This window comes from Nicotiana tabacum, chromosome 4 (assembly GCF_000715075.1).
Source record: "Nicotiana tabacum cultivar K326 chromosome 4, ASM71507v2, whole genome shotgun sequence".
NCBI lineage: Eukaryota > Viridiplantae > Streptophyta > Magnoliopsida > Solanales > Solanaceae > Nicotiana > Nicotiana tabacum.
The window spans coordinates 137267162-137293409 of record NC_134083.1 but is presented as its reverse complement, the minus strand read 5'-3'; the positions used below and the strand labels follow the sequence as shown (position 1 = coordinate 137293409).

General features: G+C 38.4%; 1 protein-coding gene across 5 annotated transcripts; it reads left to right on the top strand.

Moving 5' to 3' along the window:
• The first annotated feature begins 20044 nt into the window (after positions 1 to 20044).
• On the top strand, positions 20045 to 26005 carry LOC107781493 (putative galactinol--sucrose galactosyltransferase 2). 5 transcript variants are annotated; one of them, XM_016602200.2, is made up of 14 exons: positions 20045 to 20221; positions 21171 to 21383; positions 22087 to 22331; positions 22625 to 22715; positions 22902 to 22950; positions 23045 to 23136; positions 23231 to 23341; positions 23491 to 23589; positions 23790 to 24342; positions 24485 to 24552; positions 24652 to 24786; positions 24894 to 25111; positions 25234 to 25322; positions 25427 to 26005. In XM_016602200.2, the coding sequence occupies exons 2-14, from the start codon at positions 21193 to 21195 to the stop codon at positions 25757 to 25759; spliced, it is 2274 nt and encodes a 757-aa protein (XP_016457686.2). In that variant the 5' UTR covers positions 20045 to 20221; positions 21171 to 21192; the 3' UTR covers positions 25760 to 26005. The 5 variants fall into 5 exon arrangements, with proteins under 5 accessions (XP_016457686.2, XP_016457687.2, XP_075108598.1 ...); XM_016602201.2 differs by having other exon boundaries at positions 20065 to 20149; XM_075252497.1 differs by having other exon boundaries at positions 20065 to 20149; positions 21954 to 22331.
• Positions 26006 to 26248: the final 243 nt, after the last annotated feature.

Below are 26248 nucleotides of genomic sequence, written 5' to 3'. Positions count from 1 at the left end.
GTTATCGGCTCTCTGCGTTGTTTGATTTGCGGGAACGCCGGGAGGAATTGAATCTCATCTGTTTACATTATTGGAAGCCCCCGATAGCGCCTGCTTCAGATCCGTCATAACCTTTTCCCGCCGCTTGAGATGGCCTAGAATGATCGTTTGTTGCTCTTGCAAGACCCTCACCGCATCCATGACATGCTTCTCATCAGCATCATCGAGAGTTGTCTCCCGAACCTGTCGAGGATTCTGCCTGTCATGCACCGACGTGGCGTCATTTTTTTCATTGCGGGTGTTAGTGATTGAATCCTCGAAATGAGGCTGATCTCCTCGAATTTCAGGGTTGTACATGTTGTTAACAGTGTTATCTACCATTTTTCATGATTTTTTCTAAGACAAAATAATCAAATCACGTTAGTAAAAAAGGCAAGGATCAATTTAATTGCACGACTGTCTAGATCCCACGGTGGGCGCCAAACTGTTTATCCGTAAAACGGTACAGTTGAATTTATACGTGGTTTCTAAACAAGTGAACTAATTTGATCCTGAAATAATAAAATAAGTAAAGAATTATACAATACTTAGCCTTAAAATGTAGATGAAACAACAGAGATGACAGTTCCGGGAATAAGGTTTCTGGGCACAACAACGATAAAATCAAAAAGCGAGAAAGTAAAATTATATTAAGCTTTGTATAGAATATAGTGTAAGTTTGCCAGAAAATTCGTTTCCTTTACAATGATAACTGACCTCACTATTTATAGTTGTGTCTAAGGAAGGAGGTCCTAGGATCGTGCCCTCCTTTAATGTCAATTATAAAGGTCATTGATGAAGATGTAACGGTGAATGTAAATGCCAAATTCTCTGTAACGGGTCGTCGCTCTTAATGTTGTAGAATATTCCTTATTAAATGTCACCGGGCACAGAGTATTTAATACACCTTTATGAACGTTATCTCTTTCGGTGACAAGCGGAATGACTATGTTCGGTCTTAGGCCATCCCCATCTAGGGTTCCATGTGTCTTTCCTTTAGATAACCATGTGTCATATCATATTTTACCCTATACAAGTTCGTAAAGGATGGAAGAAGATTCATATTCTATCAGATGCGAATGAATTAATACTGATATTCCAGGGATTGAATTCTTCACCTTGGTCCATACAAAACGTATATGAAAATATTAGTCACATTTGGAACAACCAAGAGGTAGTTTGTTTCTCCTTTATTAGAAGGAACATGAATAGGTGTAGTCGCCTTCTAGCTAATTATTCAAAGAGTACATGATGTATCTTAAAATAAGCAATTTCTCACATGGTTTCTGATAAAAAAAAAACAGAAACTGTCAATTTCTTTTATGAGTAACTAAATACTTTCTTAAATTCAAATGATACTACTTGGTCTAAATACTCTTGTTTCCGTTGCTGATTCTCTCTCTTTTTCTTCCTTTTTCCCTTTTTTTGTTTATAGCGCAAATTTTGTTTTGTTTGGTAAGTATTTTATAATTTAAAGTGTTAATTATTTAACACTTTAAATTGCTAATATTACAGTGACTGATTTCAGCATTTGTTCTGCACAGAATATATTTGAAGATATTGGTCTCTTAGAAATAATTTAGATATAGTTTGTTTCTCCTTTATTAGAAGGAAAAAGTATAGGTGTAGTCACCTTCTAGTTAGTTTTTCAAAGACTAAAGTACATGATGTATTTTAAGAAACACAGTTTTCCACATGATTTGTACACAAAAATAGTGACTCTTTTGCTTTGCTAATACATGAATAAAAAACAACTTGTTTTAATGGAAACACAAAACTTTCAATTTCTTTTACGAGTAATGATATACTTTCTCAAATTCAAAGGATATACTATTTGGTCTGAGTATTCTGGGTTCGGATTTGCTCCAGTGATTTTAAGTCCAGTAATATCCAATTCCCCCTTAGATTCTTGCTATCTGTCTAGTAGAAAACTAATGGCTTGGATTCACTTTGGGTACTAAAAAGAATTAAAGGCAGAATATTTTTTAATTATAATATTAACTCTAGTTAAGCTAAAATTTAATTTCAAGCACTTTACAGCTGTCAACTATGAATAGAAATCTACTAATACTACACCAAAATCCTTTTATTTAATTTTTAAAGATAAAATAGATCTTATTACGAAATAAAAAGTAAAGAAAGAAACTTAATTTGTTTCTTGAACTTCTATTCAATTATACACAATAACGTGTTCTCTTATAAATTTTAAAAATTATTGACGTCTTTTAGTACTTATTGCAATAACTAGCTTATTTGTTTTTAAATTAACTTTATTTGGTAAGGAGATAATATATTATCTAACTCGAACGAATGAGTGGGCCTTTTATATACGAAAATTTTATATTCCTATGCACTATTTGAAATCTTATTACCCTCCCTACTCCAGTTTCAATTTAATTACATCATATATACAAATTTATCAATTATATACAATTTAGGAATTAAATGAATATCCCTTTATATTAGGAATCAATTATTTTACATCCTTATTTTCTCTCCCTCCTGCGCTCTTTCTCTCATGCTCTTTCTCTCTCTCTGCGTCTCTCTCTATCTCTCAATCCCTAATTCTAATAATGTGGAGTAAAAGAAAAGATAACAACAATTCTACCATTGAGAGCCATTAAAAAGTTTTGAATCTTTGAATTCGAATTTGGGTTTTCAAAAACCATTATTTGCTTGAATTGGGTGTTGTTGTAAACAATTGGGAATTCTCTCTATGTCTCTCTCTATCTCTCAATCCCTAATTCCAGTAATGTAAAAGAGAGCAGCAATTCCACCATTGACAGCCATTAAAAGGCTGTGAAGCTTTGAATTTGAATTTGGATTTTCAAAAATCATTATTTGTTTGGATTGGGTATTGTTGCGAACAATTGGAAATATTGTTTGGAGTTTATATCTCAATTTTGAGGGTGTTTTGATAAAGATTAGACTTGATTTTGGCTGAATTTTAGATTGAAACTCTCGAAAGAAGACATGACATACATTATACTTACGAAATTGTAGTAAAATTGTAGAAAAATTGTATTATGTTGTTTATATATATTTTTTATTTAAATATTGTATGAAAGTTGAACAATATTGTATAAAAATTATATTTAAGTTATATGATATTGTAGTTGTATATAACTGGGTAGAAATAATGTATGAAAATTGTAGATAAGTTGTATAATATATAATTAGTTGTATGAAATTTATTTTTACTATGTATAAATCAGATACAAAATATACAAAAGACATATTGTATAAAATTTGTATAAAAATTGTATTTAAGTGGTATGATATTGCAGTTGTATATAATTGGGTAAAAATAATGTATGAAAATTGTAGATAAGTTGTAGATAAGTTGTATAATATATAATTAGTTGTATGAAATTTATTTTTACTATCTATAAATCGGATACAAAATATACAAAGACATATTGTATAAAATTTGTATAAAAATTATATTTAAGTTGTATGATATTGTAGTTGTATATAACTGGGTAGAAATAATGTATGAAAGTTGTAGATAAGTTGTATAATATATAATTAGTTGTATGAAATTTATTTTTACTATGTATAAATCAGATACAAAAGAATACATTTCAGACATACATATCTATTTTTTTTTCACTTAGACCAATCTTTACAACACAAGAAATAAAATAAAACATATTTTTCGCTTGAAGTGCAGAGGAGTAAGTCCACCTTCTCTAGTTTGTCAGTGACATTTGCCGAACTTAGGAGGATGAGATGCTATGCGTTTCCTTTGCTTCAAATCCCGTGAAATTTCCACACTAAATCCAATCCATTCTCTTGTTTGGATTAATTCAAAAATTAAAACTTTTATCCAACAAGGAAACCATTTTGAAGCTCTCTTAGACTACTCTAAAGAACCTCATTTTCCTCTCAACACCTCCAAATTCACTTTTCCTGCTCTCCTAAAAGCTTGCGCCTTTCTTCCAAATTTACAAACTGGGAAAACAATCCATGGCAAAATGACAGGGCAGAGAAAAATAGCTTCCATAATTACCGTATATTAAGGCGGAAGAAAAATAAGGAAAGAGAAGAGGAGAACAAAAGAAAAATGGTGTAACTAAATCCCTTGATTGAAGGTAAAAATAATGAATTTGGGAGCCTTTTAAGGTGGATTGTATATATTTTATAACTAAAATGTGTTTAGGTTGGGTAAATACCAAAACATGAACATTTTTCGTAATAAGATTTCAAATAGTGTATAGGAATGAAAAAATCCCTTTATATAAACTTAGGCTTATTCAATTGGGGTATTATCAATTTTAGCCTGCGCAAAAAATTATTTACATCTGATAGCCGAAAAAGTGTATAAAACTTATATAATTTTTGTATATAACATACATAATGTATATATATACAAAAAATATATAAATTTTATATATTTTTTCGGCTATTATTTTTATAACGGCCATACGGTGTCATTTTTCCTATTCAATTATTATTTTCCAAGCACTATTTGCTTTTTAGCCGTGGTTGAAAATTTACTGCATTGTTGCAGTTAGCTTAACTAGAGTAAATAAAAAAATTGCCTTTAATTCTTTTTAGTACCCAAAGTGAATCGAAGCCATTAGTTTTTATACTAGACAGATGGCAAGAACCAAAAGGAGAATTGAATATTACTGGATTTAAAATCACCGGAGCAAATCCCGACCCGAGTATTCTTATTTTCGTTGCTGATTCTCTCTCTTTTGTTTCTTTTCCTTTTCAATTTTGTTTTGTTTGGTAGGTGTTTCAAAATTTAAAGTGTTGATTATTCAATGACAATTTATGAAATAAAATAATTTTGCCTCAATTAATAATTGATCTCTATCATTAGTCATTACCAAATTGGTTCATTTATGTCCTTTTTTCGACTAACGGACAGAATATTGTATAATGTTTTATATCTAATTAGTTTTTATTTTTTTAACTCATATGATATCTCACGTGCAGCGGCGGAGCGACATGCACCCAAGGGGTGTCAACCGACATCCCTTCATCGGAAATTACACTGTTTAGCTCGGTAATTTTTTTAAAATATGTATATATACTGCATAATGACATCCCTTAATTTGTTGGTGAATTTATTTCTTTATATTTTGACTCTCCTTAATGAAAATCATGACTCCGCCACTACTCACATGTCTTAATTAAATACCCCCCTCATCCCCATTTTTATTCCCCGTATTATTTACTTTTATACCCGACCCCAACTCCCTATTTTAATTTGCTTTTATTTCTTTTTGAAAAATTACCACTTGGTACTTAAACCTTTTGCCGAATTGCCGAATTGGCATACAAATTTGTTAGATATTTATTCTTTCATACATAATTTTGGATGCTTTTGTCTTTTTGGTATATGCAAAAACCTACTATTCACTATTCAGTATAATAATTTCAAGTAATACAAAAGAGAACTTTCACCTTTGTGGTTATCTAAATATTGCCGAGAAAAGAAGAAGCGAGGAAAAGTATCTATGAAACAACTTAACGTATAGATATATAGCAATATAGTGGAGTTTCCTAAATTCACTTTCTTTGGGGACCCAACGTCCTGATATTTACCTCACGTAACCAAAAAGCGTATGTAGCAATTCATCATTAAACTAACTCAATATTTTATAAATGAAGTTTGTATTATATGAATAAATTATTAAAATTTTAACAAACATTAAATTCTTAAACCATAATTTCAAAAGTATAGTTGGTTCAACAATAAAAGCCAAAAGATTGAATAATTCCTCAAATTAAATTTAAAATTCTGAATTGTAATTAACTATTCTACACACTAGTAATATTGTATATTTCATGGCTTTAAAACACATCATTGGGGCTATGGCTACTTCTTTATATATCAACATATACTCTGCACTGTTTTTGCTAATGTGATTTTTGTCTAAATATTGTTAGTGGATAGGGGTGTCAAACGGGCGGGTTCGGCGGATATAGGTGGATCAAAAATGGGTATAATAGTTAATCCGATTCATATTTAATACAAATAGAAAATAAATTAACCGGTGAAAATTTGGATATTCATATTATCCATGACTTCTTATGATCATTTTTGGGAGAATTCCTAGTCTCTCAAACTTGAGAAACCCCAAATTTAAATCTTTGCAATTGTAAAAGTTAAACTCGTTGGTTCTTCATCTTTTAAGTGGATAACATGAATCTTATCCATATTTAATTCATTTTTAAAAAGTTCATTATTCACCCAATTTTTTATTGGATAATATGGATCGGATAACTGTTGCACTATATCATTTACAGATTGGAGTATAATAGCATATTAATTAACTATGGTTGATATAAACTCTTATGTAAAAGCCATATTTCATGCACTATAAATTTAGTGCATGATTGCGACTCTGTATAGTATTGGTGAAGTACTATCAATTGACAACTACAAAAACAGTTTTTGCAAAGCCTTTCACAGAAGTTAACCAAGCACAAATTTCAGTAGAAATTGTTTTTTCTAAGTGTTGAAAATTTTCTTTTCTCTTGGACAAATGCTATCTTTAAGCATAAATAGAATTTGGCTTAATACAGAAAATGTGTAATATATGGGATGTCCGTAAAATATGTGTTAAGAATGGTGCAAGTTGGAGATAAAATATGTAATAAGCCTTAAAATTTTGGTATCTTTATATGAGACAATTTGAATTTATTATTTAAAATTGAAAATCCAAAAATCCACCCTCTCTTGCCACCGAATACCAATATAGTAGCAAATGAGCAACTTGTATACATTGCTCCTAGTCACATAAAAGTTTTCTTCAAACCTCAGTGTATACGGGTGAAACCGAGCCCTTTGGACGTCTTGGTTCCCGATGAAGTAAACGGAGCAGAGATGTGACTGTAAGAAACCGGAATCGGGACAATGAGCCCCTCGAGTCGGGGTTTGGGCAAAACACATGCCCTCGGAAGAATCGGGGCCACATCCCCTGGGTCCGATTCGAACCCCAAAACTTCGGAGAGCATTACCAGATAATCGAGCATGACAAACAAAGGGCCGTGATATCCGTGCCCAGCCGGATGTTACGGCGTGAATCTCGGCACGTATCAGCAGAAAATCAATGATTAGTAAAACGAAAGATTTTTACCTCTTTTGAAATTGTACTTAGGGTAAAACTCCCCTACTATATAAAGGGGAGTCTAACTATTCATTAGGAATCATTATAACACGCATATCAAGATAATATACTCTTATTTTCTCTGTTATTCAAAGTTCTTATTTTTGTTCATCAGTTCTTCATCATCGGGAGCCCGGGATCGAAGGCAGGCATTTCATTAAAGTCATTACTGAATCCGAGATCACCCTCTTAATTGGTTTGAAAATTTATTACGTCCTTTATCTGTTTAATCTAACGTAATTTATCATTTGTATTGAATTAACCCGCGTATCCTTAAAACTATATATAAATTTAATTATTATCTATTTTTGAAGGTAAACATTTTGGCGCCCACCATGGGGCTAAGGATAATAGTGGCAATTTGATATAAATTTTCATAACACATTCTATTTTACACTTGTTCTTTAAGCTCCTAATTTCAGGTCAAATTAAAAATGTCAAATTCCCAATCTGCCCATTTGAACGTTAATGTTGAATCTGGCTACCTTGGCGAGAACAATAATGTGGTGCCCAGCAATGAGGTGCCCCCTGCTGACCCCAGCGGAGTTCCAGCCGCAGACCTAATCGATGCTAACTTACATGTGGATATCGAAGCAAACTTGCCAACCGACCCTGAAAACAGCATTCGCGGGGGAGCCCGATCGATAGCCCGGATTACACATGACGTAGAAGGCAATGAGATCAACTTGCAGGAGATCTTCGAAATGTTACAGGCTCAACATGCAGCGATAACCTAGTTGTAGAACCAGAGTCGCTCCCCTAGCAGAGTTGAGCCTGAACCGTCCCGGAAAAACACTCGCAAAAATGAACCATTCACAGGAAGGCTGAACACGGGACAAACCCAGAGATAATAAAGATGCTCGAGGACTGACAAAACGGGTGGAATCGGGAGAAAAGAAAATCGAAGGGAACGAAAAAAAAGTTGAGACCAATAACTCCAGGGTCGATCAAATCCCAAGAGCACCACCGATACTGAAAGGTCTGGATTCCAAGAAGTTTATCCAAAAGCCTTTCCATTTGAGCGCAGCTCCGAAGACGATCCTGAAGAAGTTTCATATGCCCGAAATTCCGAAGTATAATGGAACGACTGATCCAAACGAACATGTGACCTCCTACACGTGCGCCGTTAAGGGGAATGACTTGTAAGATAATGAAATTGAATCCGTTCTATTGAAAAAATTCACAGAGACCTTGTCAAAAGGAGCTATGATATGGTATCACAACTTACCCCCTAATTCTATTGACTCGTTTGCTATGCTTGTAGATGCCTTTGTAAAAGCACACGGCGGGGCCATCAAGGTCGAGGCCAGAAAGTCAGACCTTTTCAAGGTGAAGCAAAGAGATAACAAGATTTTCATGGATTTCGTGTCGAGGTTTCAAATGGAACAGATGGATCTGCCCCCGGTCGCGGGCGATTGGGCCGTTCAGGCATTCACCCAAGGATTCAACCCCCAAAGCTCATTGGCTTCGTAGCAGTTGAAGAAATATTTGATAGAATACCTGGCAGTAACTTGGGCTGACGTCCATAACATGTACCAGTCAAAAATCATGGTCGAAGACAATCAGCTCGGGGGTCCTTCGGGATCCGTTTATCCCCTCAGTACTAGTGACAGATCCAAAAGAGCCGTCAATCATGAACCAAGATCGAACAGAGATCGGTATCAACCATATAATGGAGATCGAATGAGTAATGGGTCCGGACGCAAGCCTACAAGGAGTTAAATAAGAAGCGATCGTGGTCATAATAATCGGGGACTCATGAGCAAAAACGATTTTGATAGACCCATCGGGTCCAAAGAGGCACCAAGGTTATCGGAGTACAACTTCAAGTCGACGTTGTCGGCATCGTATCAGCCATCGGATGAATCAAAGATACTAAGTGGCCTCGACCGTTGCAATTCGATCCTGCCCAAAGGGACCCCAACCTAATGTGTAAATATCATGGCACTCACGACCACAAAATCAAAGACTACTGACACCTGAGAGAAGAAGTATCCCGGTTATTCAATAAGAGACACCCCCAAGAGTTTCTGAGTGATCGAGCCAAAAATCACTTCAAGAATATGGACTCCAACAAGCATATCGAGCAAGAGGAACCATAACACGTCATTAACATGATCATTGGAGGAGTTGGCATTCCCCAAGGGCCGATGTTAAAGTGCACTAAAGTGTCCATTACAAGGGAAAACAGACTCGAGATTACATACCGGAAGGAATCGTATCTTTCAACAATGACAATGCTGAAGGCATCGTACATCCACACAATGATGCACTGGTAATATCTCTACTCATAAATAAATCGCGAGTTAAGCGTGTATTGATTGATCCAGGTAGCTCGGCCAATATCATCAGATCGAGGGTCGTGGAACAGCTGGGTCTACAAGACCAAATAGTGCCCGCAATTCGAGTTTTAAACGGATATAACATGGCATGCGAGACCACTAAAGGGGAGATAACCCTGCCGGTAAATACCGCCAAAACCGTTTAGGAAACAAAGTTCTACGTGATCGAAGGAGATATAAGACACAATGCTCTATTTGGGAGGCCATGGATTCACAACATGAGGGCAGTACCCTCGACGCTACATCAGGTGTTGAAATTCCCCACACCGGGAAGAATCAAAACAGTTTAAGGGGAGCAACCGATCGCAAAAGAAATGTCCGCGGTCGATGAGGTGGTCCCGATAATCGCACTCTCGACGTCAAAGAACCTGAGTTCGATCACCAAGGAAGAAACCAATAGTAATCACCAGCCTCGACCGATCCAGAAAGGTAGGAGACGGGCGAGGACGATGATTACGGAGTCCCTAGGTCTTTCATAGCCCCTGACGATTTTGATGCCAGACTGATCGAGCACCTGCTCGATCAGAAGGTATACATGGGCACGAGTCTAACTCCAGAGTTGAGGAAACAACTCATTGAATTTCTTATAGCTAACATAGATTGTTTCGCTTGGTCCCATCTTGGCATGACAGGGATCCCGCCGGAAATAACTACCCATAATCTGAGCTTGGATCCGAAGTTCCACCCGGTTAAACAGAAGATGGGGCCTCAGTCCAAAGTCAAGCATGCTTTCATCAAAGATGAGGTATCCAAACTCCTTAAAATAGGTTCCATTCGGGAAGTTAAGTACCCGAATTGGTTAGCAAACGTAGTGGTAGTTCCTAAAAAGGGAGATAAATTAAGAATGTGTGTAGACTACAAAGACTTGAACAAGGCATGCCCTAAGGACTCTTTTCCTTAGCCTAACATCGATCGCATCATCGATGAGGCGACCGGCCATAAGATACTCAGCTTTCTCGGCGCCTATTACGGGTACAACTAGATCTGGATGGACCCGGGCGGCCAAGAAAAGACTTCCTTCATCACTAAACACAACACCTATTGTTATAACGTAATGCCATTCAGACTAAAAAATGATGGTGCCACTTACCAACGCGTAGTAAATCGGATGTTCGAATAGAAAATAGGAAAATCAATGGAGTTTTACATTGACGACATTTTTGTTAAGTCCCTGCGAGCAGAGGACCATTTGGAATATTTGCAGGAAACCTTCAACATACTAAAGAAATACAATAGAAAGTTGAACCCAGAGAAATGTGCATTAGATTTGGGTCTGGGAAATTCCTTGGATTCATGGTGTCCAACCAGGGGATCGATATCAACCCCGACAAGATCAAGGCCATAGAAGATATTACTATGGTGGAAAATGTCAAGGTGTCCAAAGGCTAACCGGGCGCATAGCCGCCCTGGGTCGATTCATTTCAAGGTCCTCCGATAAGAGCCATCGGTTCTTCTCGTTATTAAAGAAGAAGAATAACTTCTCGTGGATCCTGGAGTTCTAGTAAGCTTTGGAAGAACTCAAAAGGTACCTGTACTTAGCGGTATACGAGATAATGGTAAGTGGAGTCCTAAGCTGGGAGGAAGAAGGTACGCAATTTCCTATATATTATGTTAGCAGGACTCTAGGCGAGGCCGAAATGAGGTATCCTCACATGGAGAAATTGGCGCTCGCTTTGCTAAGCGCCTGTGCCTCAAGGAAGTTAAGGCCCTATTTTCAATGTCATCCCATATGTGTCATGACTACTTACCCATTAAGGAATATAATGCACAAACCCGAGCTCTTAGGATAATTGTCCAAATGGGCCGTGGAAATTAGCGGGTACGATATTGAATATCGACCCCGAACCACCATCAAATCTCAAATTTTGGCAGACTTCGTGGCTAATTTCACGTCGAACTTAATACCCAAAGTCGAAAATGAATTGTTGCTAACCTCGAGGACCTCCTTGGGGATCTGGACCCTTTTTACAGATGGTGCCTCGAACGCAAAGGTATCCGGACTCAGCATCGCGTTGAAGCCGCCCTACGGGTAACATAGTTAGATAATCTATTAGAACTGTGAAATTGACTAACAACGAGGCTGAGTATGAGGCCATGATTGTAGGTCTCGAATTGGGTAAAAGCCCGGGGCCAAAGTGATCGAAGCTAAATGTGATTCCCTCCTTGTGGTGAATCAAGTCAATGGGACATTCGAAGTAAAAGAGGAACAAATGCGAATATACTTGGATAAACTACAAGTAACGCTACATAGATTCAAGTAATGGACCCTACAACACGTGCCCTGGGATCAAAATAGAAAAGTTGATGCTCTGGATAACTTAGGGTCATCGGTTGATGACGATGAATTCAGCTCGGGAACGGTCGTATAGCTCATGATCTCGGTAGTGGAAGAAGGCCACTTCAAGATAAACTCGACAAACTTAACCTGAGACTGGAGATATAAGTATAGAGATTACCTGAAGATCGTGAATATACCCTCGAATCCTAAAGAATCGAGAGCACTGTGCACGAAGGCAGCCAAGTTCAACCTGTCCGAAGATAACACCCTATTCAGAAGAACATTCAATGGTCTACTCGCCATATGTCTGGGACCGGGAGACACCAAATATGTTTTGAGGGAAGTTCACGAAGGTACCTGCGAGAATCATTCGGGGGACGAATCGTTGGTTCGTAAGATAATCCGAGTCGGCTATTGTTGGATTGAAAAGGAATTCATACGAAAATGCGACGGTTGTCAGAGGCACGCACCAATGATTCATCAACCCGGGGAGATGCTACATTCGGTCTTATCACCATGACCATTCATGAAATGGAGAATGGATATCGTCGGTCCCCTGCTATAGGTACCCGGTAAGGCTCAGTTTATATTATTTATGACTGACTATTTTTCTAAATGGGTTGAAGCTCAGGAATTTGAGAAAGTCAGAGAAAAAGAAGTTATTGATTTTATTTGGGATCACATAATATGTCAGTTCGAGATACCGGCCGAGATCGTATGTGACAATGGGAAGCAATTCATCGGCAGCAAGGTAAGCAAATGTTTCGAGGATCATAAGATCAAAAGGATCTTGTCAGCACCCTATCTCTCTAGTAGGAACGGGCAGGCATAGTCTACAAACAAGACCATACTCCAAAACATTAAGAAAAGGTTGACCGATGCCAAAGGAAAAAGGAAGGAAATTTTACCCGAAGTCCTTTGGGCATACCGTACGACCTCAAAATCTAGTACCAAGGCCATCCTGTTTTCGTTGGTCTACGGAGTCGAAGCACTAATACCGGTCGAGGTAGGAAATCTGAGTTTCAGGTTCTGATATGTGACCAAAGAGTTGAACGGTGAGGCCAGTAGCATGAGCCTGGAACTATTGGATGAGAGGCACGAGGTCGCCCTCGTACGGTTGGCCGCCAAGAAATAGCGGATTGAAAGGTATTACAACCGGAGAGCCAACCCCCGACACTTTAATATCGGGGACTTGGTTTTAAGAAAGGTGACACTTAACACCCGGAACCCGAACGAAGGGAAGCTGGGACCGAATTGGGAAGGTCCATATCAAATTATCGAGATTACCGGTAAAGGTTCGTAGAAACTCGAAGCAGGGAATGGTGAGCAGTTACCGAACAACTGGAACATGACCCACTTAAAATGATACTACTGCTAAGGTACGACCCCATTCATTCTTTTTTGTTTTATATATATTGCGAATTGGACTAACACTTACACGCATTAGCCAAAGGATGATGTAGTTGATAGTCCTGAAAGCACGCGTTGCATTCTTTTTTCCTTGAACCAATTTTGCCCCAAATGGGTTTTCCGGCAAGATTTTTAACGACGCAATAGTGGATCGTGCTAACTTAGAATCGAAGACCAATTTTTGAATCAGAGTCGATGGTTACATCAACAATATCCGAGCCCTCTCGACGATCGACCTCGAATACTAGGGGCCATCACCCTTGAGTCATGATTTTTAGCAAGGAAAGAAACTCTGTGCTCGATCAGTCTAGACTCGGTAGTTAGGATTCATTGTAAGGGATAAATGGTCGAATGAACCATGCCCGCGTAGGTCATACCGACCGCAATACGAGCTTTTATACAATCTTATACGTTACGCACAGAAATGAAAGAAAGTTTCTACCTTGCTCACAAAAAGTTTTTGCTTCTTAAAAGTATTGAGCCTAAGTTCTACTACTGCCCAAGAATTATTGAGCCCAAGGGACACCCCTATCCGAGCCTAAAGGGATACCCCCACTCGAGGACTGCCACCTTAATAAGTTTAGACGGCTCGGGTTATCGAAACTCGAGGGCACCAGACCTATTAGGCAGTGCCCAAATCTAAAAGGCTACGGCCACCCTAAAAGAGGCTTGGAGACGTCCAAAGCCCATAATCAGAACATAAGGCCTTCAAAATTTCGAACTGGTTCAAAGGTTACCCTCGGCAAAATTATAGTCTAAAAATATTTAAACAAGCATTTTGGGGAAAGCTTCTGGTCATTCCGAGCCCCCACATGTTTCAAACAAAACTTGCATCGAGAATAAGTCTTGTTCGGACCTCCGAAAAACAACTTATTACTACGTTTTATTCCTTACTAAAGCATTTTAAATCATTACAAATATAAAAAGCATGCTAAAGGTAATAGACTTGAAAATTTCCAAAAGGGAAAAAACCTTATATATACATTCAGAATGTCTTTACAAAGGCCGATGAAAATAGCCTCAACAAAATAAACGTACAAACTGCAAAAACAAAGACAAACATTCCTAAGGCACATACGGCTGATCTCCATCAGAACTCGTCTCATCACTTGAGCCGCCGGGGTCTTCTCCATCTTCGGGTTCGTCGGAGCCCTCAGAGCCTTCTTCACCCTCGGGTTCAACAAGCTTCTTGGCCTCGACCTCGAGCCTTTTCGCCCATTCGATCTCGGCCGACAGGTCAAAACCTCGGGCATGGATCTCTTCGAGGATCTCCCTTCAAGACAACCGCTGCACGTACTCAATAGTGACTTTTAGGCGGGCCTCAGCTGCCTCAACATCAGCCCTATATTGGGCCACCATCACTGGTTATTTTCGAGATGGACCTTGTTATTTCGAGCTCATTGCCAAGGGCATCCCGTTCAGCAATAGCCGAGACCAGTTGAGCTTAAAGGTCCTCATTTTATCAAACCCGTGCATCGGCTATCTCTTTATCCACTTGGAGTTGAACGTCTACCGATGCCAGCTACTCCCGGGCGGTCTCCTTCTCTGAATCCAGCCGATTTATTTTTCCCTTCTAAACATTGGCCATGGCCTGGACCTCGTTCATTTCAACCAAGTTGTCATTGCTAACTTTGGTCGTTAGTCGCCATGGCTAAGTCGTCATTGCTAACTTTGAAAACCTTTACCTGTTCCACCAAGTTGGCATGCTCCTTCCGAGCCGCATCTACCTTAGCCCGGAGACTCTTGACGTCACCTTCGTGTTGCTCGCTGAGAAGCTTATACATGTCTCTCTTCTCGGTGAGCTCCCTGGCCTCAGCCTCGAGTTGGTTAGCCTCATCCAGGTACCGAAGAAAACTTTCATGATGGAGTACCGAGGCCTGAAAAAGATAAAGGAAAGAAGACATGAGAAATATCAGGAACTAAGTCAAAGGATGAAAGACCGTAATGATACCTTACCCGATTAAATGCCTGTTGTGCCTCGTTGAACAGGCACGGTACGTCCACCTTGTTCATTTTTTCCTGGTCTTCTTCGGTTACCAGGTATCGAAGGTGGTTCGCTACTCCCACAGGAGCGGAAAGAACCCAGACGTCCTTCGGAATAGTTATGACTATCGACCTCTTGCGGCCGGGATCTACGCTCGGGGAAAGTAATTGGTTGACAAACTTCGGGATTGAATTCAGCCCGTCGACTTCTGAAGACGACCCCTTTCTCGGCACCTCCAGGTCTCCCAGCCCGGAAAAATCCTCCAAAATGGATGAGTCCACACCGTAAAAAAAGGAACTAAGGGGATCGTCCGCGCTATGAGTCCCTTCATTAGACCTCTCCTTTCCCGCTCGGGCCTCCTCGATCATGGATTCGGTATAGGAAGGTGACCCTGAAATCTCTATTACATCGGGTGCCTCTGTCGGGGCGTGGCAGGAATTTCGGGAAGTCTCGGCCCCGGTCTCCTCATCGACCCCCTGGGCCTGAAGGGGATCAGCCTCATAGATCTCCTCTTCAACGGTTGCTCGTTCCTCGGGGGATGTCGGCCCGTGGGCCACAAAAAGATCATCTTCTTCGGGCTCATCCCTGAGCCAATAAAGCGAATCTGAGTCGGGCGCTCGAGAGCTAGAACTTTCCTTTGGTTTACGGGCCAATCTTTTCTTTGGCTTCTTCTTCTCTGAGCTCGGGGTGCCTGGAGCCTTCCTTTTCTTCCTTTATCCTGCTATAGCCCCGAGCTGCCCCAAAGTGAAGGGGTCAGTGGATGAATCCTCGTTCCCTACTAAAGGCCTAAGCTCAATGGTCTTAGGAAAGCATGCAGAAGGAAAAGTGAAGAAAAAGGGTAAGTATGATGCGAATGAGAGAGCGAGATGTTACCTATTACAAAAGGGTCTTACCGTGAGAACGGGGCTCCCAACGGCCCCTCGAGAGTTTGCGCCATGAGCAATCAGAATAAGGCATCTGTGAACAAATGCACTCGATCCACTTCTTGAGCCGAGGGATCGCGTTTGGGATTCGAGCGACGGCTGCACCACCTCAAATACCAGTAAGAAAAGAGGAGATGAAGGTAATATGGCATTCAAAGGGAAACTATACTTACGAGATGCGTTCCACTTCTCGGGGAATGACATGAGTTTGGGGGTAACCAAGTAGTCGGTATTCAACCAAACGAAACATCCCTACCAGCCCCGATCCTGATTCTCATTGATGCTCGAGAATGGGGCTTTGTGGCCTGGCGTGTGAGCTTTATTAGCCCCCCTCGGAAGATTCAGGGACTGTATAGGTGGAGAAGGTGATCGATGGTGAACCAACGAGATTTGGTCTTGTTCACGAAATAACGAAGGAGGATCACGATCCTCCATAGTGACGGGTGGATTTGACCGAGGCATACTTCGTACATCTTGCATAAAGCCAAGATAATCGAGTCTACTGGGCCCAACGTGAAGGCAAAAGCGTAAACACTTATATAACCCTCCACGTGGGTAGTGATGGCGTCCGCAGGCCCGGGAACTACTACGTCCTTACCCGCCCGGTTGCAGTCCTCTCGGACCGCGGGGAGGACGTCTTCGGTAATGGAGCATATATATCTTGATACTCTCTCACACCGGACCTGCACCGACAAGGGCTTCTCAACCTTAAAGTCATCGGCAACCGAACAACCCCCGTGAATGAATATTTTCAAGGGAGGCTCGGCAGTCGATTCATCGGTACCCGCGTCAGGAGCAGACCTCTCGAGGACGACCACATTAGGAGTAGTCTCATCGATTTCAGCAGTCGGTTATGAAGAAGAAGTAGCGACTTTTTCGGGAGCAAATTTGGAAGTTTTAGCCATTGTTATCTGGAAAAAGCTTGAAAAATATGAAGAGAGGTTGAAAGATGAAAGGTCGAGTGCGCTGGGTAGAAAATAAGTAAAAACTTGCAACTTACTGAGAAGTTTTAAAGAATGGGGGTGAAAATATTAGAGTATGAAGAAGGGTAGTGATATCTTGAAAACTCGAAGGCAGAAGCTTGGTCAAAAGATAAAAAATGAACGAAGGAGGAAAGTATTTATAGAGGTTACGCACTGTTTTGCATTCAGGGATGGCCAACCGATGGATGACGCATGTTTGAAATCATAATTACACGACTGACGGGACGTTTCAGATTCTTTTTCATTTCTGTCACGCTGTATTGAAGAAGGAATCGAAGTGCATATGTCATTTCTCGTCGTTTTCGTAAACTTACTCTCCGAGAAACGAGGTGACTATCTGTATACGGGTGAAACCGAGCCCTTTAGATGCCTCGGTTCCCGATAAAGTAAACAGAGCAGAGATGTGACTGTAAGAAACCGGAATCGGGGTAAGGAGCCCCTCGAGTCGGCATCCGGGTAAAACACATGCCATCGGAAGAATCAAAGCCACATCCCCCGGGTCCGATTCGAACCCTAAAACTTCGGAGAGCATTACCAGATAATCGAGCATGAAAAACAAAGGAATGTGATATCCGTGCCTAGCCGGATGTTATGGCGTGAATCTCAGCACGTATCGACAAAAAACCAGTGATTAGTAAAATAAAAGATTTTTACCTCTTTTGGAATTGTACTTAGTGTAAAACTCCCCTACTATATAAATGGGAGTCTAACTATTCATGAGGGATTATTGTAACACGTATATCAAGGCAATATACTCTTATTTTCTCTGTTATTCAAAGTTCTTACTTTTGTTCATCAGTTCTTCATCATCGTGAGCCCGGGATCGAAGGCAGGCGTTTCATTAAAGTCGTTAATGAGTCTAGGATCACTCCCCTTAATTGGTTTGACAATTTATTACGTCCTTTATCTATTTAATCTAACGCAACTTATCATTTGTATTGAATTAACCAGCATATCCTTAAAACCACATATAAATTTAATTGTTATCCATTTTTTTTAGGGTAAACACTCAGCAACACCTATTCAAACTAGGCGGCAGTAAAAATAATTGGAATATAAATATAAACAACGGAAGATTAGCCATGATTATTTGCATGTAATATAGATAATATATAATTATAAACTTTAGTCAAATATAAAATAGATACTTTATCTCTTGAAATGTGACAATAACCAAATGAGCCTTCAAGCACGAGCAAATATCTTCCACGATCATCCTCCAGTTACACGGTCTTCTGTTGTGTTACTAGAATAATACCCGAAATTTACAAAACTCATGTGGGAAAAGTTTTCTTAGGAAAAAACGTGTGAAAACATCTAGACTCCTTGATGGAATAAGACCTTATATATAGCCACAAGTTTTAGGGTTTAAAACTATTTCTTAAAACTGCTTAGCCTTTCTTTTTTACCAAGAAATCAGATTTCATTTAATTTTTAATTATTCAGGCACAACAAGGATCATATGATTTAATCAACGAGGCTTTGTATTAAGAAATTAATTCAGAATATCTGAATTAATCCTACCATAATAAATTACGGATTATTTACTAATTATTCATAACTGCACTTCTTAGTTTAATTTTAAAATTAATTCATTAAATCTTACTTAATTCCACATGTTAAGATTAAAATATTAATCGATTAAATTAAATTAAAATATTAATAATTTAATTTATTAATTATTTTCTTTAGAACGTCGCTTAATTTATTTCATGTGACAGATATAAAATTCACGTGCATGATTTACACATGAAAACTTATAAGCTTTCATAAAGGTGTATCATCAATCTCTAGACATAAACATAAATTTTATCAACTAACTATTACTTCGCCAATGTATATTGTTAACATCCAATTTATCAGGCATATTAACTCACAAAAAGTTTCACATTTAATAAATTAAAATAACAAATGATATACATAATCATTAATAATTATATCAAAATTAAGATTATAAGTACACTTAATGGACTAGTGAATTTATTTTATTAAATATACAATACTTATTTTTGCTTGATCCGTTTAATACATATAAAATGTACTAGCACAAGAAATCAGAATTATACCATTCACATAATCAAGATAAACTATATTCAATCTTGTGCTACAATCATATCGATGACTTGTCCAATTCCATCTCAGATTGTGAACATAAACTTTATAACTTATAAGAACCGGTGATTTAATCTTTCATGTATAAACTAAGCTCGATACACTAAATCATCTATAAACAAAGGACAAAGACGGATTACATGATCTATTTAAATTTTTGTTAAAATTAATTAAAGAATTATTTTGTGAAAAGTATTATATAAATAGATAATCAACAATATATATCCCAACAAAACAAGAAGCCACTTTACCTTGCCCCTTATGTATCATCAAACTGAAAAAGCAAAAAACAAAAAAGAAAGATTAAAAATCAGAAATAGAGGAAACTAAGAGTGTGTTTGGTACGATTAAAATTTCTTTCTGAAAAATATTTTTTATTTTTTCATGTTTGGTTGACAGAGATTTAGAAAATATTTTCCTCACTAAGACTTCTCTACGAGAAAGAGAACAAATATTTTCAAAACTCTTCCCCCACCCCACCACCACCCGGCCACTTCCCCAACCCCCTACCCCTACCCACCCTACCTCACCACCACCCCCTCCCCTATCACCCTTACCCTCTCACCACCGTTACCCAAACCCTTAGACTCCGACGTATCACCCTTCCCTGATTAACTTATATATTTTTTATTTTTCAACCGAACACCAAAAAATAAATAAAAATCACTTATTTTTAAAAAAAATATATTTTTCTATGTACCAAACACACCCTAAAATAAGACAAAAATAAAAAGAGGAAAAGGACAACACATTAAAGAAATAAAATATCGAAAATATCAATGTCTCGAGTCTACGTGTCATCTGGGGAATAGTTGGTTCTGGAAAAATCGTTCGACTTTTAGCATTGCCGAGGACTATATAAATACCAGAAATGGAATCAATCATTCAAACTCCACTCTAATAATTGATTGACAAGTTTAACAAGCAAAGCAATCATCTCTGATTGTAGTTATCGTCTTTTACCCTCTCAAAGTAAGATTGCATTTCCTTTTGGAGTGCGCTTCTTCTGAGTAGTAAATAACACTTCCATTTTTGCACATAAATGTGAGTTTTCTCTAAGTTCTACAAGCTCCTTTTTAGTTGTATTCGTAATTTTGTTTTTTGAGCTAAGAATGTGGAATATTGAATTGTGTCCGTTAAGATTTAAATTTCGTGGATTCAACTTTTAATATTGAATTCATTATATTTTTAAAGTTAATGAGTTCATATGGACCGTTTGTTAGCAAATTTATTGAATAAATATATGTTGCACGTCGATTTCATATGAACTCGGTACCGGTACCTTAAGCGTGGATCCCCTGGTGTCAGCTGTTTCATCTAAAAAGAAAGTTTAAAAGATTTATTTTTTAATTTTTTGGAATTGTTTGGAGTAATATTTAAAAGCTTGATTACAGGTGTTTTTGCTGCATCTTGTAATGTGTATTGTTATGCTTATACGTGCTTGATGAGAAAGCCGTCTGGTTAATTTTGAACGAAAAAACGGTGAAAATTTTGTTGTTGAGACTTGAGAGGAAGTTCTTTTTTTGGAAAATGGTTGTACGTTCAGCTTCTATGAGTTACCTCATGTGTATCAATCGTTAATTCATGCTTTGTTTTTGGGGAAGAATTTGAGAGGTACCAGAGGTGATTTTTGATCGTGCGTCCAATTGTTCATCTTCCTTAGAAATTGCCACCTCCTATTTAGCTGAATTTTCAAGCTTTTTCCAGGGACTTTATTGAGTTTTGACAAGTATGTCCTTGGATTTGCTTTGAATTTACCAACTTTTCTGATTAATATATAAATGGCAGTTCATTTCATACGACCAGGTGGAGTGATACAAGATTTGAAGTTTGGTTGAAAACTCGCTTTAAAAATTTGAATCAAGATAGAGCATTGTTCCTCTCCTAGCAAACGGCTAGTGTTGTCAGTCGCGAAGAGCTTATCTGGTTCTGATAATGTTAATATTATTACTTTTGAGCTAACAGAATGCTTTTGTTGCTGTTTTCTCTGCAGTTTCTTGTCTAATAGCAAGAAGATGACAGTGACACCTAAGATTTCGATCAATGATGGAAACCTTGTTGTCCATGGAAAGACCATACTGAGGGGAGTGCCTGACAACATTATCTTGACTCCTGGATCGGGTGTTGGGCTTGTTACTGATGCATTTATTGGAGCCACAGCTTCGCAGAGCAAATGCTTGCATGTGTTCCCTGTTGGGGTTTTAGAGTAAGCAATTTAATTGTTCTCCTACTTTATCTGTAATTACTCACTGTGGACTTTTAGATATTTTCTTTTAGGAAGCTTACATTTCAAGGTTCTGCTTGCTCATTTAATGGCTTCTTTAATTTCTGGAAAGGGAAGACTCAGAATTTTTCAGAATGAGACAATCTTTCTTTGAACTCTGTTGTCCATAGGACCACTGCTAATCAATTTATTAGAGAGTATAAGTATGCACAAAAGACTTGGTAAGGTTCATCATCTTTTGTTTGAGCAAGATAATTTGGTAAAAAGAAGAAAAAATATAGTTTTCGCCTTCTCTCAATATTATGCTATAACCATTGTAAACCAATTTAATAAATTTTAACATAATTTGGATGTATGGATTTTGACTTGGTGGATAATAGGCTAATTGTGCTACTAATTCTACTCCTTTATTATTTGTCCAAATTGATTGGTGGGATGTAAGTGTCCATATAGTGATGAAGTCCATCGTTAGTGGTGAAAATTTACTTCACATTGTTAAATTTCTTACTTCATGCTTAGTGGATGAAAGTTACTTTGATCAATTCCATGCAGAAGAGCTACGTGTTTATCATATTTCAGAAGATCTCAGAGAATTGGGTTGCAGAAGAGTGAAGACACGAATATGTACATCTAGAAAATGCTACTCATTTTACAAAAATCAGTTCTTTGCTATCTATTGCTACAGGGATACTCGGTTCATGTGTTTATTCCGTTTCAAGCTGTGGTGGATGACTCAGAGAATGGGGACAAGTGGAAATGATATTCCTTTGGAGACCCAATTCATGCTTGTGGAGAGCAAAGACACCACCGAGGGTGAGCGTGAAGATGCCCCAACTATCTACACTGTCTTCCTACCTCTACTTGAGGGACAGTTCCGTGCTGTTCTTCAAGGCAATGAGAAGAACGAAATGGAGATTTGCCTTGAGAGTGGTGAGTTTCCTTCTAGCCATTGGAAAATCCTTCAGTACCACAATGTCATTTCTCGTTTTAAGCAAAGTTTCTTCACCCATAATGAACAGTGCTGTGCAAAAAAATCCTTCAGGATAAGCTTGCAAGTCCTATTCCCCATTTCCTCAAAATGAGGTTATCATAACTTTTAGGGTTGGACCTACTCTATAAACGTCAATGCTGACCGAGTTACAGATAATCGGTAGATCATCAAAGTAGTAGTATATGAGAAAACCAATATGACCTTTGTCTTTTGGTTTGATTTATTTTTGCAGGAGATAATGCTGTTGAAACCAACCAAGGTCTTTATCTTGTCTACATGAATGCTGGGACCAATCCCTTTGAAGTCATTAACCAGGCTGTGAAGTAAGCTCTAAGTTCCTGAGATCTTTCTGATCTAAATCACCAAATAGTATAGTGTATCTGCAGTGTGGAGGAATTGTTGAATAATGTAATTGATAATCAACTAGCAAGAATGTAACTGCAATTCATTTGTAAATCCATTTCTAGATTGTATAATAATGTGTTTTGCTCCTCTCTCTTTTTCAACAGATCTGTTGAGCAACACTTGCAAACTTTCCATCACAGAGAGAAGAAGAAGGTAAAGGTTGCTTTCTTAGTTTTTTAATGGTGAAATCTTGGTTGGACCATCATCTGAAGAGGACCTGTTAATATCTTTTGTTGGTCTCATGCAGTTGCCATCAAGTATTGATTGGTTCGGGTGGTGCACCTGGGATGCCTTTTATACTGATGTCACAGCAGAGGGGGTTGAGGATGGCCTTAGAAGGTAAAACTTGTTTAACTCTTTATTTGGCTGCTTCTTAGTTTTTGTTTGTAAATGTCTTTTGGGTAACTAATTTATGTAAAGCTTTTTACGTCAGCTTATCTGAGGGTGGTGTTCGTCCACGTTTCTTGATCATTGACGATGGCTGGCAACAGATTGGTAATGAAGCACCCAAGGACGCTAGTTGTGTAGTTCAAGAAGGAGCACAGTAAGATTTCTTGCTATGCATAATCATTATTTTACTGTTATTTGCACATCTAGTAAATAAAATTTCATTGATGATAGCATTCTGGTGCAACAACTATTTGCAAGAAATAGACTCTTCTTACATATGTACCTGCGATGTTCGTTTTGTAGGTTTGCAAACAGGCTAACAGGAATTAAAGAAAACAAGAAGTTCCAAACGAAAGGCCTGAAGCATGTAGTGGAGGAAGCCAAGAAACAGCACAATGTCAAGTAAGTTTGCAACTTTTGATCCTTGTATTTTATAGAATGTCCAAGAATTGCGCGCACATGCACTCACCCTTTTGCTTTGTAATTGAATTACTTAATGTTCTGTTGATTCAAAGTACATTTCAGCACTCAAATCTTTTCCTCCTTTGCCTCATAGGATCTGTCTCATAGTGATACTTGTTAACAATGTGCTTACTATGCAGGTATGTGTATGTATGGCATGCCCTAGCTGGTTACTGGGGTGGAGTACAACCTGCTGGTCCTGGGCTCGAGCACTATGAAACTGCTTTGGCATACCCCGTTCAGTCCCCTGGAGTGATGGGAAACCAACCTGACATTGTTATGGACAGTCTTGCCGTTCATGGCTTGGGTTTGGTGCACCCAAAAAAGGTCTTCAACTTCTATAATGAACTACATGCCTATCTGGCATCCTGTGGGGTTGATGGAGTCAAGGTCGATGTCCAGAACATCATTGAAACACTTGGTGCTGGTCATGGTGGCAGAGTTTCCTTAACAAGAAGCTATGTTCAGGCCCTAGAAGCATCCATTGCTCGAAATTTTCCTGATAATGGATGCATTGCCTGCATGAATCATAATACTGATGGGCTCTACAGTTCCAAGCAAACTGCTCTAGTTAGAGCTTCTGATGATTATTATCCTCGTGACCCAGCTTCTCACACCATCCATATATCCTGTGTTTGCTACAACTCGCTGTTCTTGGGAGAATTCATGCAACCAGATTGGGACATGTTCCATGTTAGTATCTCGTATTTACTCTACCTTCATTTATATATCGTTTATGTTTGACGATTTCATATGATGATCAATTAAAATTAGTTTATAATGAATGCATTAGATGTAAAATTAGGTAAATTAATAACTGTGATGTTCGTTGCAGAGTCTCCACCCTACTGCTGAATATCATGCTGCAGCTCGAGCAGTTGGAGGATCACCAATTTATGTCAGGTAATAAGTTGTCCTCCTGTATACTCTTCTTCCTTATTGCTTATTTTAACTTGAATGTTGGAACTGTTGTCTAACCTGGTGTCTTTTTCTATTATTCAGTGATAAACCCGGAAATCACAACTTTGAGCTTCTAAAAAAGCTTGTCCTTCCTGATGGATCAGTGCTTCGCGCTCAATTGCCTGGTCGACCAACTCGTGATTGCCTATTTGTTGATCCAGCTAGAGACGGGACAAGGTCGATTCTATTTTGCAACTGATGTATCTATAGAATCTCTAGGCTATAATGTGATCATTCTTGTAAATGAGCACTGAAACTTAACCTTTGTGTTTTATGTTGGACAGCTTGCTTAAAATATGGAACGTGAACAAATGCACTGGTGTGGTGGGTGTATTTAACTGCCAAGGTGCTGGCTGGTGCAAGGTCATAAAGAAGACACGTATCCACAATGCATCTCCTGGAACACTTACAAGTTCTGTCCAAGCCACTGATGTCGACACCATTGCTCAGCTCGCTGGCCCTGGTTGGAATGGGGATTCTGTAGTCTATTCTTTTAGATCAGGTAAAGTAATTCCTTATCGTAGTTTTTCCCTAAACCACCAAAAAAAAAGGTGGCTCTGATCTTGCAGACGTATGACCGTGATGTTGGATTACGATTTAACTGTCTCATAATTTAAACTACAGGGGAAGTAGTTCGCCTACCGAAAGGTGCTTCGCTGCCTGTGACACTTAAAGTTCTTGAATATGAAGTATTCCACTTTTCTCCAGTCAAGGTAACCAATTAACATGCTGACCTTTTGTTCTTAACTTAGCTTCTTGAACATATTTTACTAAATTATGAACAAAGAGAAGACTTATAAACATTGTTTTGGTGTAGGAAATTGTAACAAACATCTCTTTTGCTCCAATTGGGTTGCTAGATATGATCAACAGTGGTGGTGCCATTGATCGGTACGAAGTGCATCTAGCTTCTGAGAAGAAACCCGAGCACCTTGATGGCGAAAGCCAGTCTCCGACTGCAACAGTATTACTGAAGGTCAGGGGATGTGGCCGCTTTGGCGTTTACATTTCACAGCGACCCCAGAAATGCTCGGTAGATGGTGCAAACACCGGCTTTGACTACAACAGTGAATCAGGATTGCTGACTCTGAATATCCCAGTTCCACTAGAAGAGGAGATGTATAGATGGAATGTGGAAATCCAAGTCTGAAATATTTATCAAGGAGAAGTGCTGAAAGCTTTTGTATTGTGGAGGAAGACTGATATGAGGATTTAGATCAAGTCTTATTGAGTATCAAGTGGGTCTCCTCAGGGAAGAGTCAAGTGTCTCTGTAATAAAGCTGTAACAGAGCTGTCTGTATTATGTTGAATATGAATCCAATGTTTTTGCTCTGTGTATATAGTCTTTGACCTATCATTTCCTAAAGAAATAAATCTTTTGCCATTGTCCTTCAAAGGTTATTCGAGATTCTCTCTCATCTCACATGTCCATATTGTGTGTGTTGTCAACTGAATAATGTTTACCAAAAGTCTCTGCAAGAGAAACCTGACACTGCCCTAACTGGTTGAATTGCCAAAAATATGGGCTGCTGTAGTTGTAAAACATTAACTTTCAAATTATGGAACATATGGGTTGCATTACATTAACCTAAAAAAATATGTATACTTTATAACTTTTATAGCCATTTATATTACATTG

Excerpts from the sequence above, each read along its gene's own strand:
- LOC107781493 (XM_016602200.2), top strand. The coding sequence starts at position 21,193 with ATGACAGTGACACCTAAGATTTCGATCAATGATGGAAACCTTGTTGTC. Across the intron at positions 22,332-22,624 it reads GGAGATTTGCCTTGAGAGTG|GAGATAATGCTGTTGAAACC; the intron begins GTGAGTTTCCTT and ends TTATTTTTGCAG. Across the intron at positions 22,716-22,901 it reads GTCATTAACCAGGCTGTGAA|ATCTGTTGAGCAACACTTGC; the intron begins GTAAGCTCTAAG and ends CTTTTTCAACAG.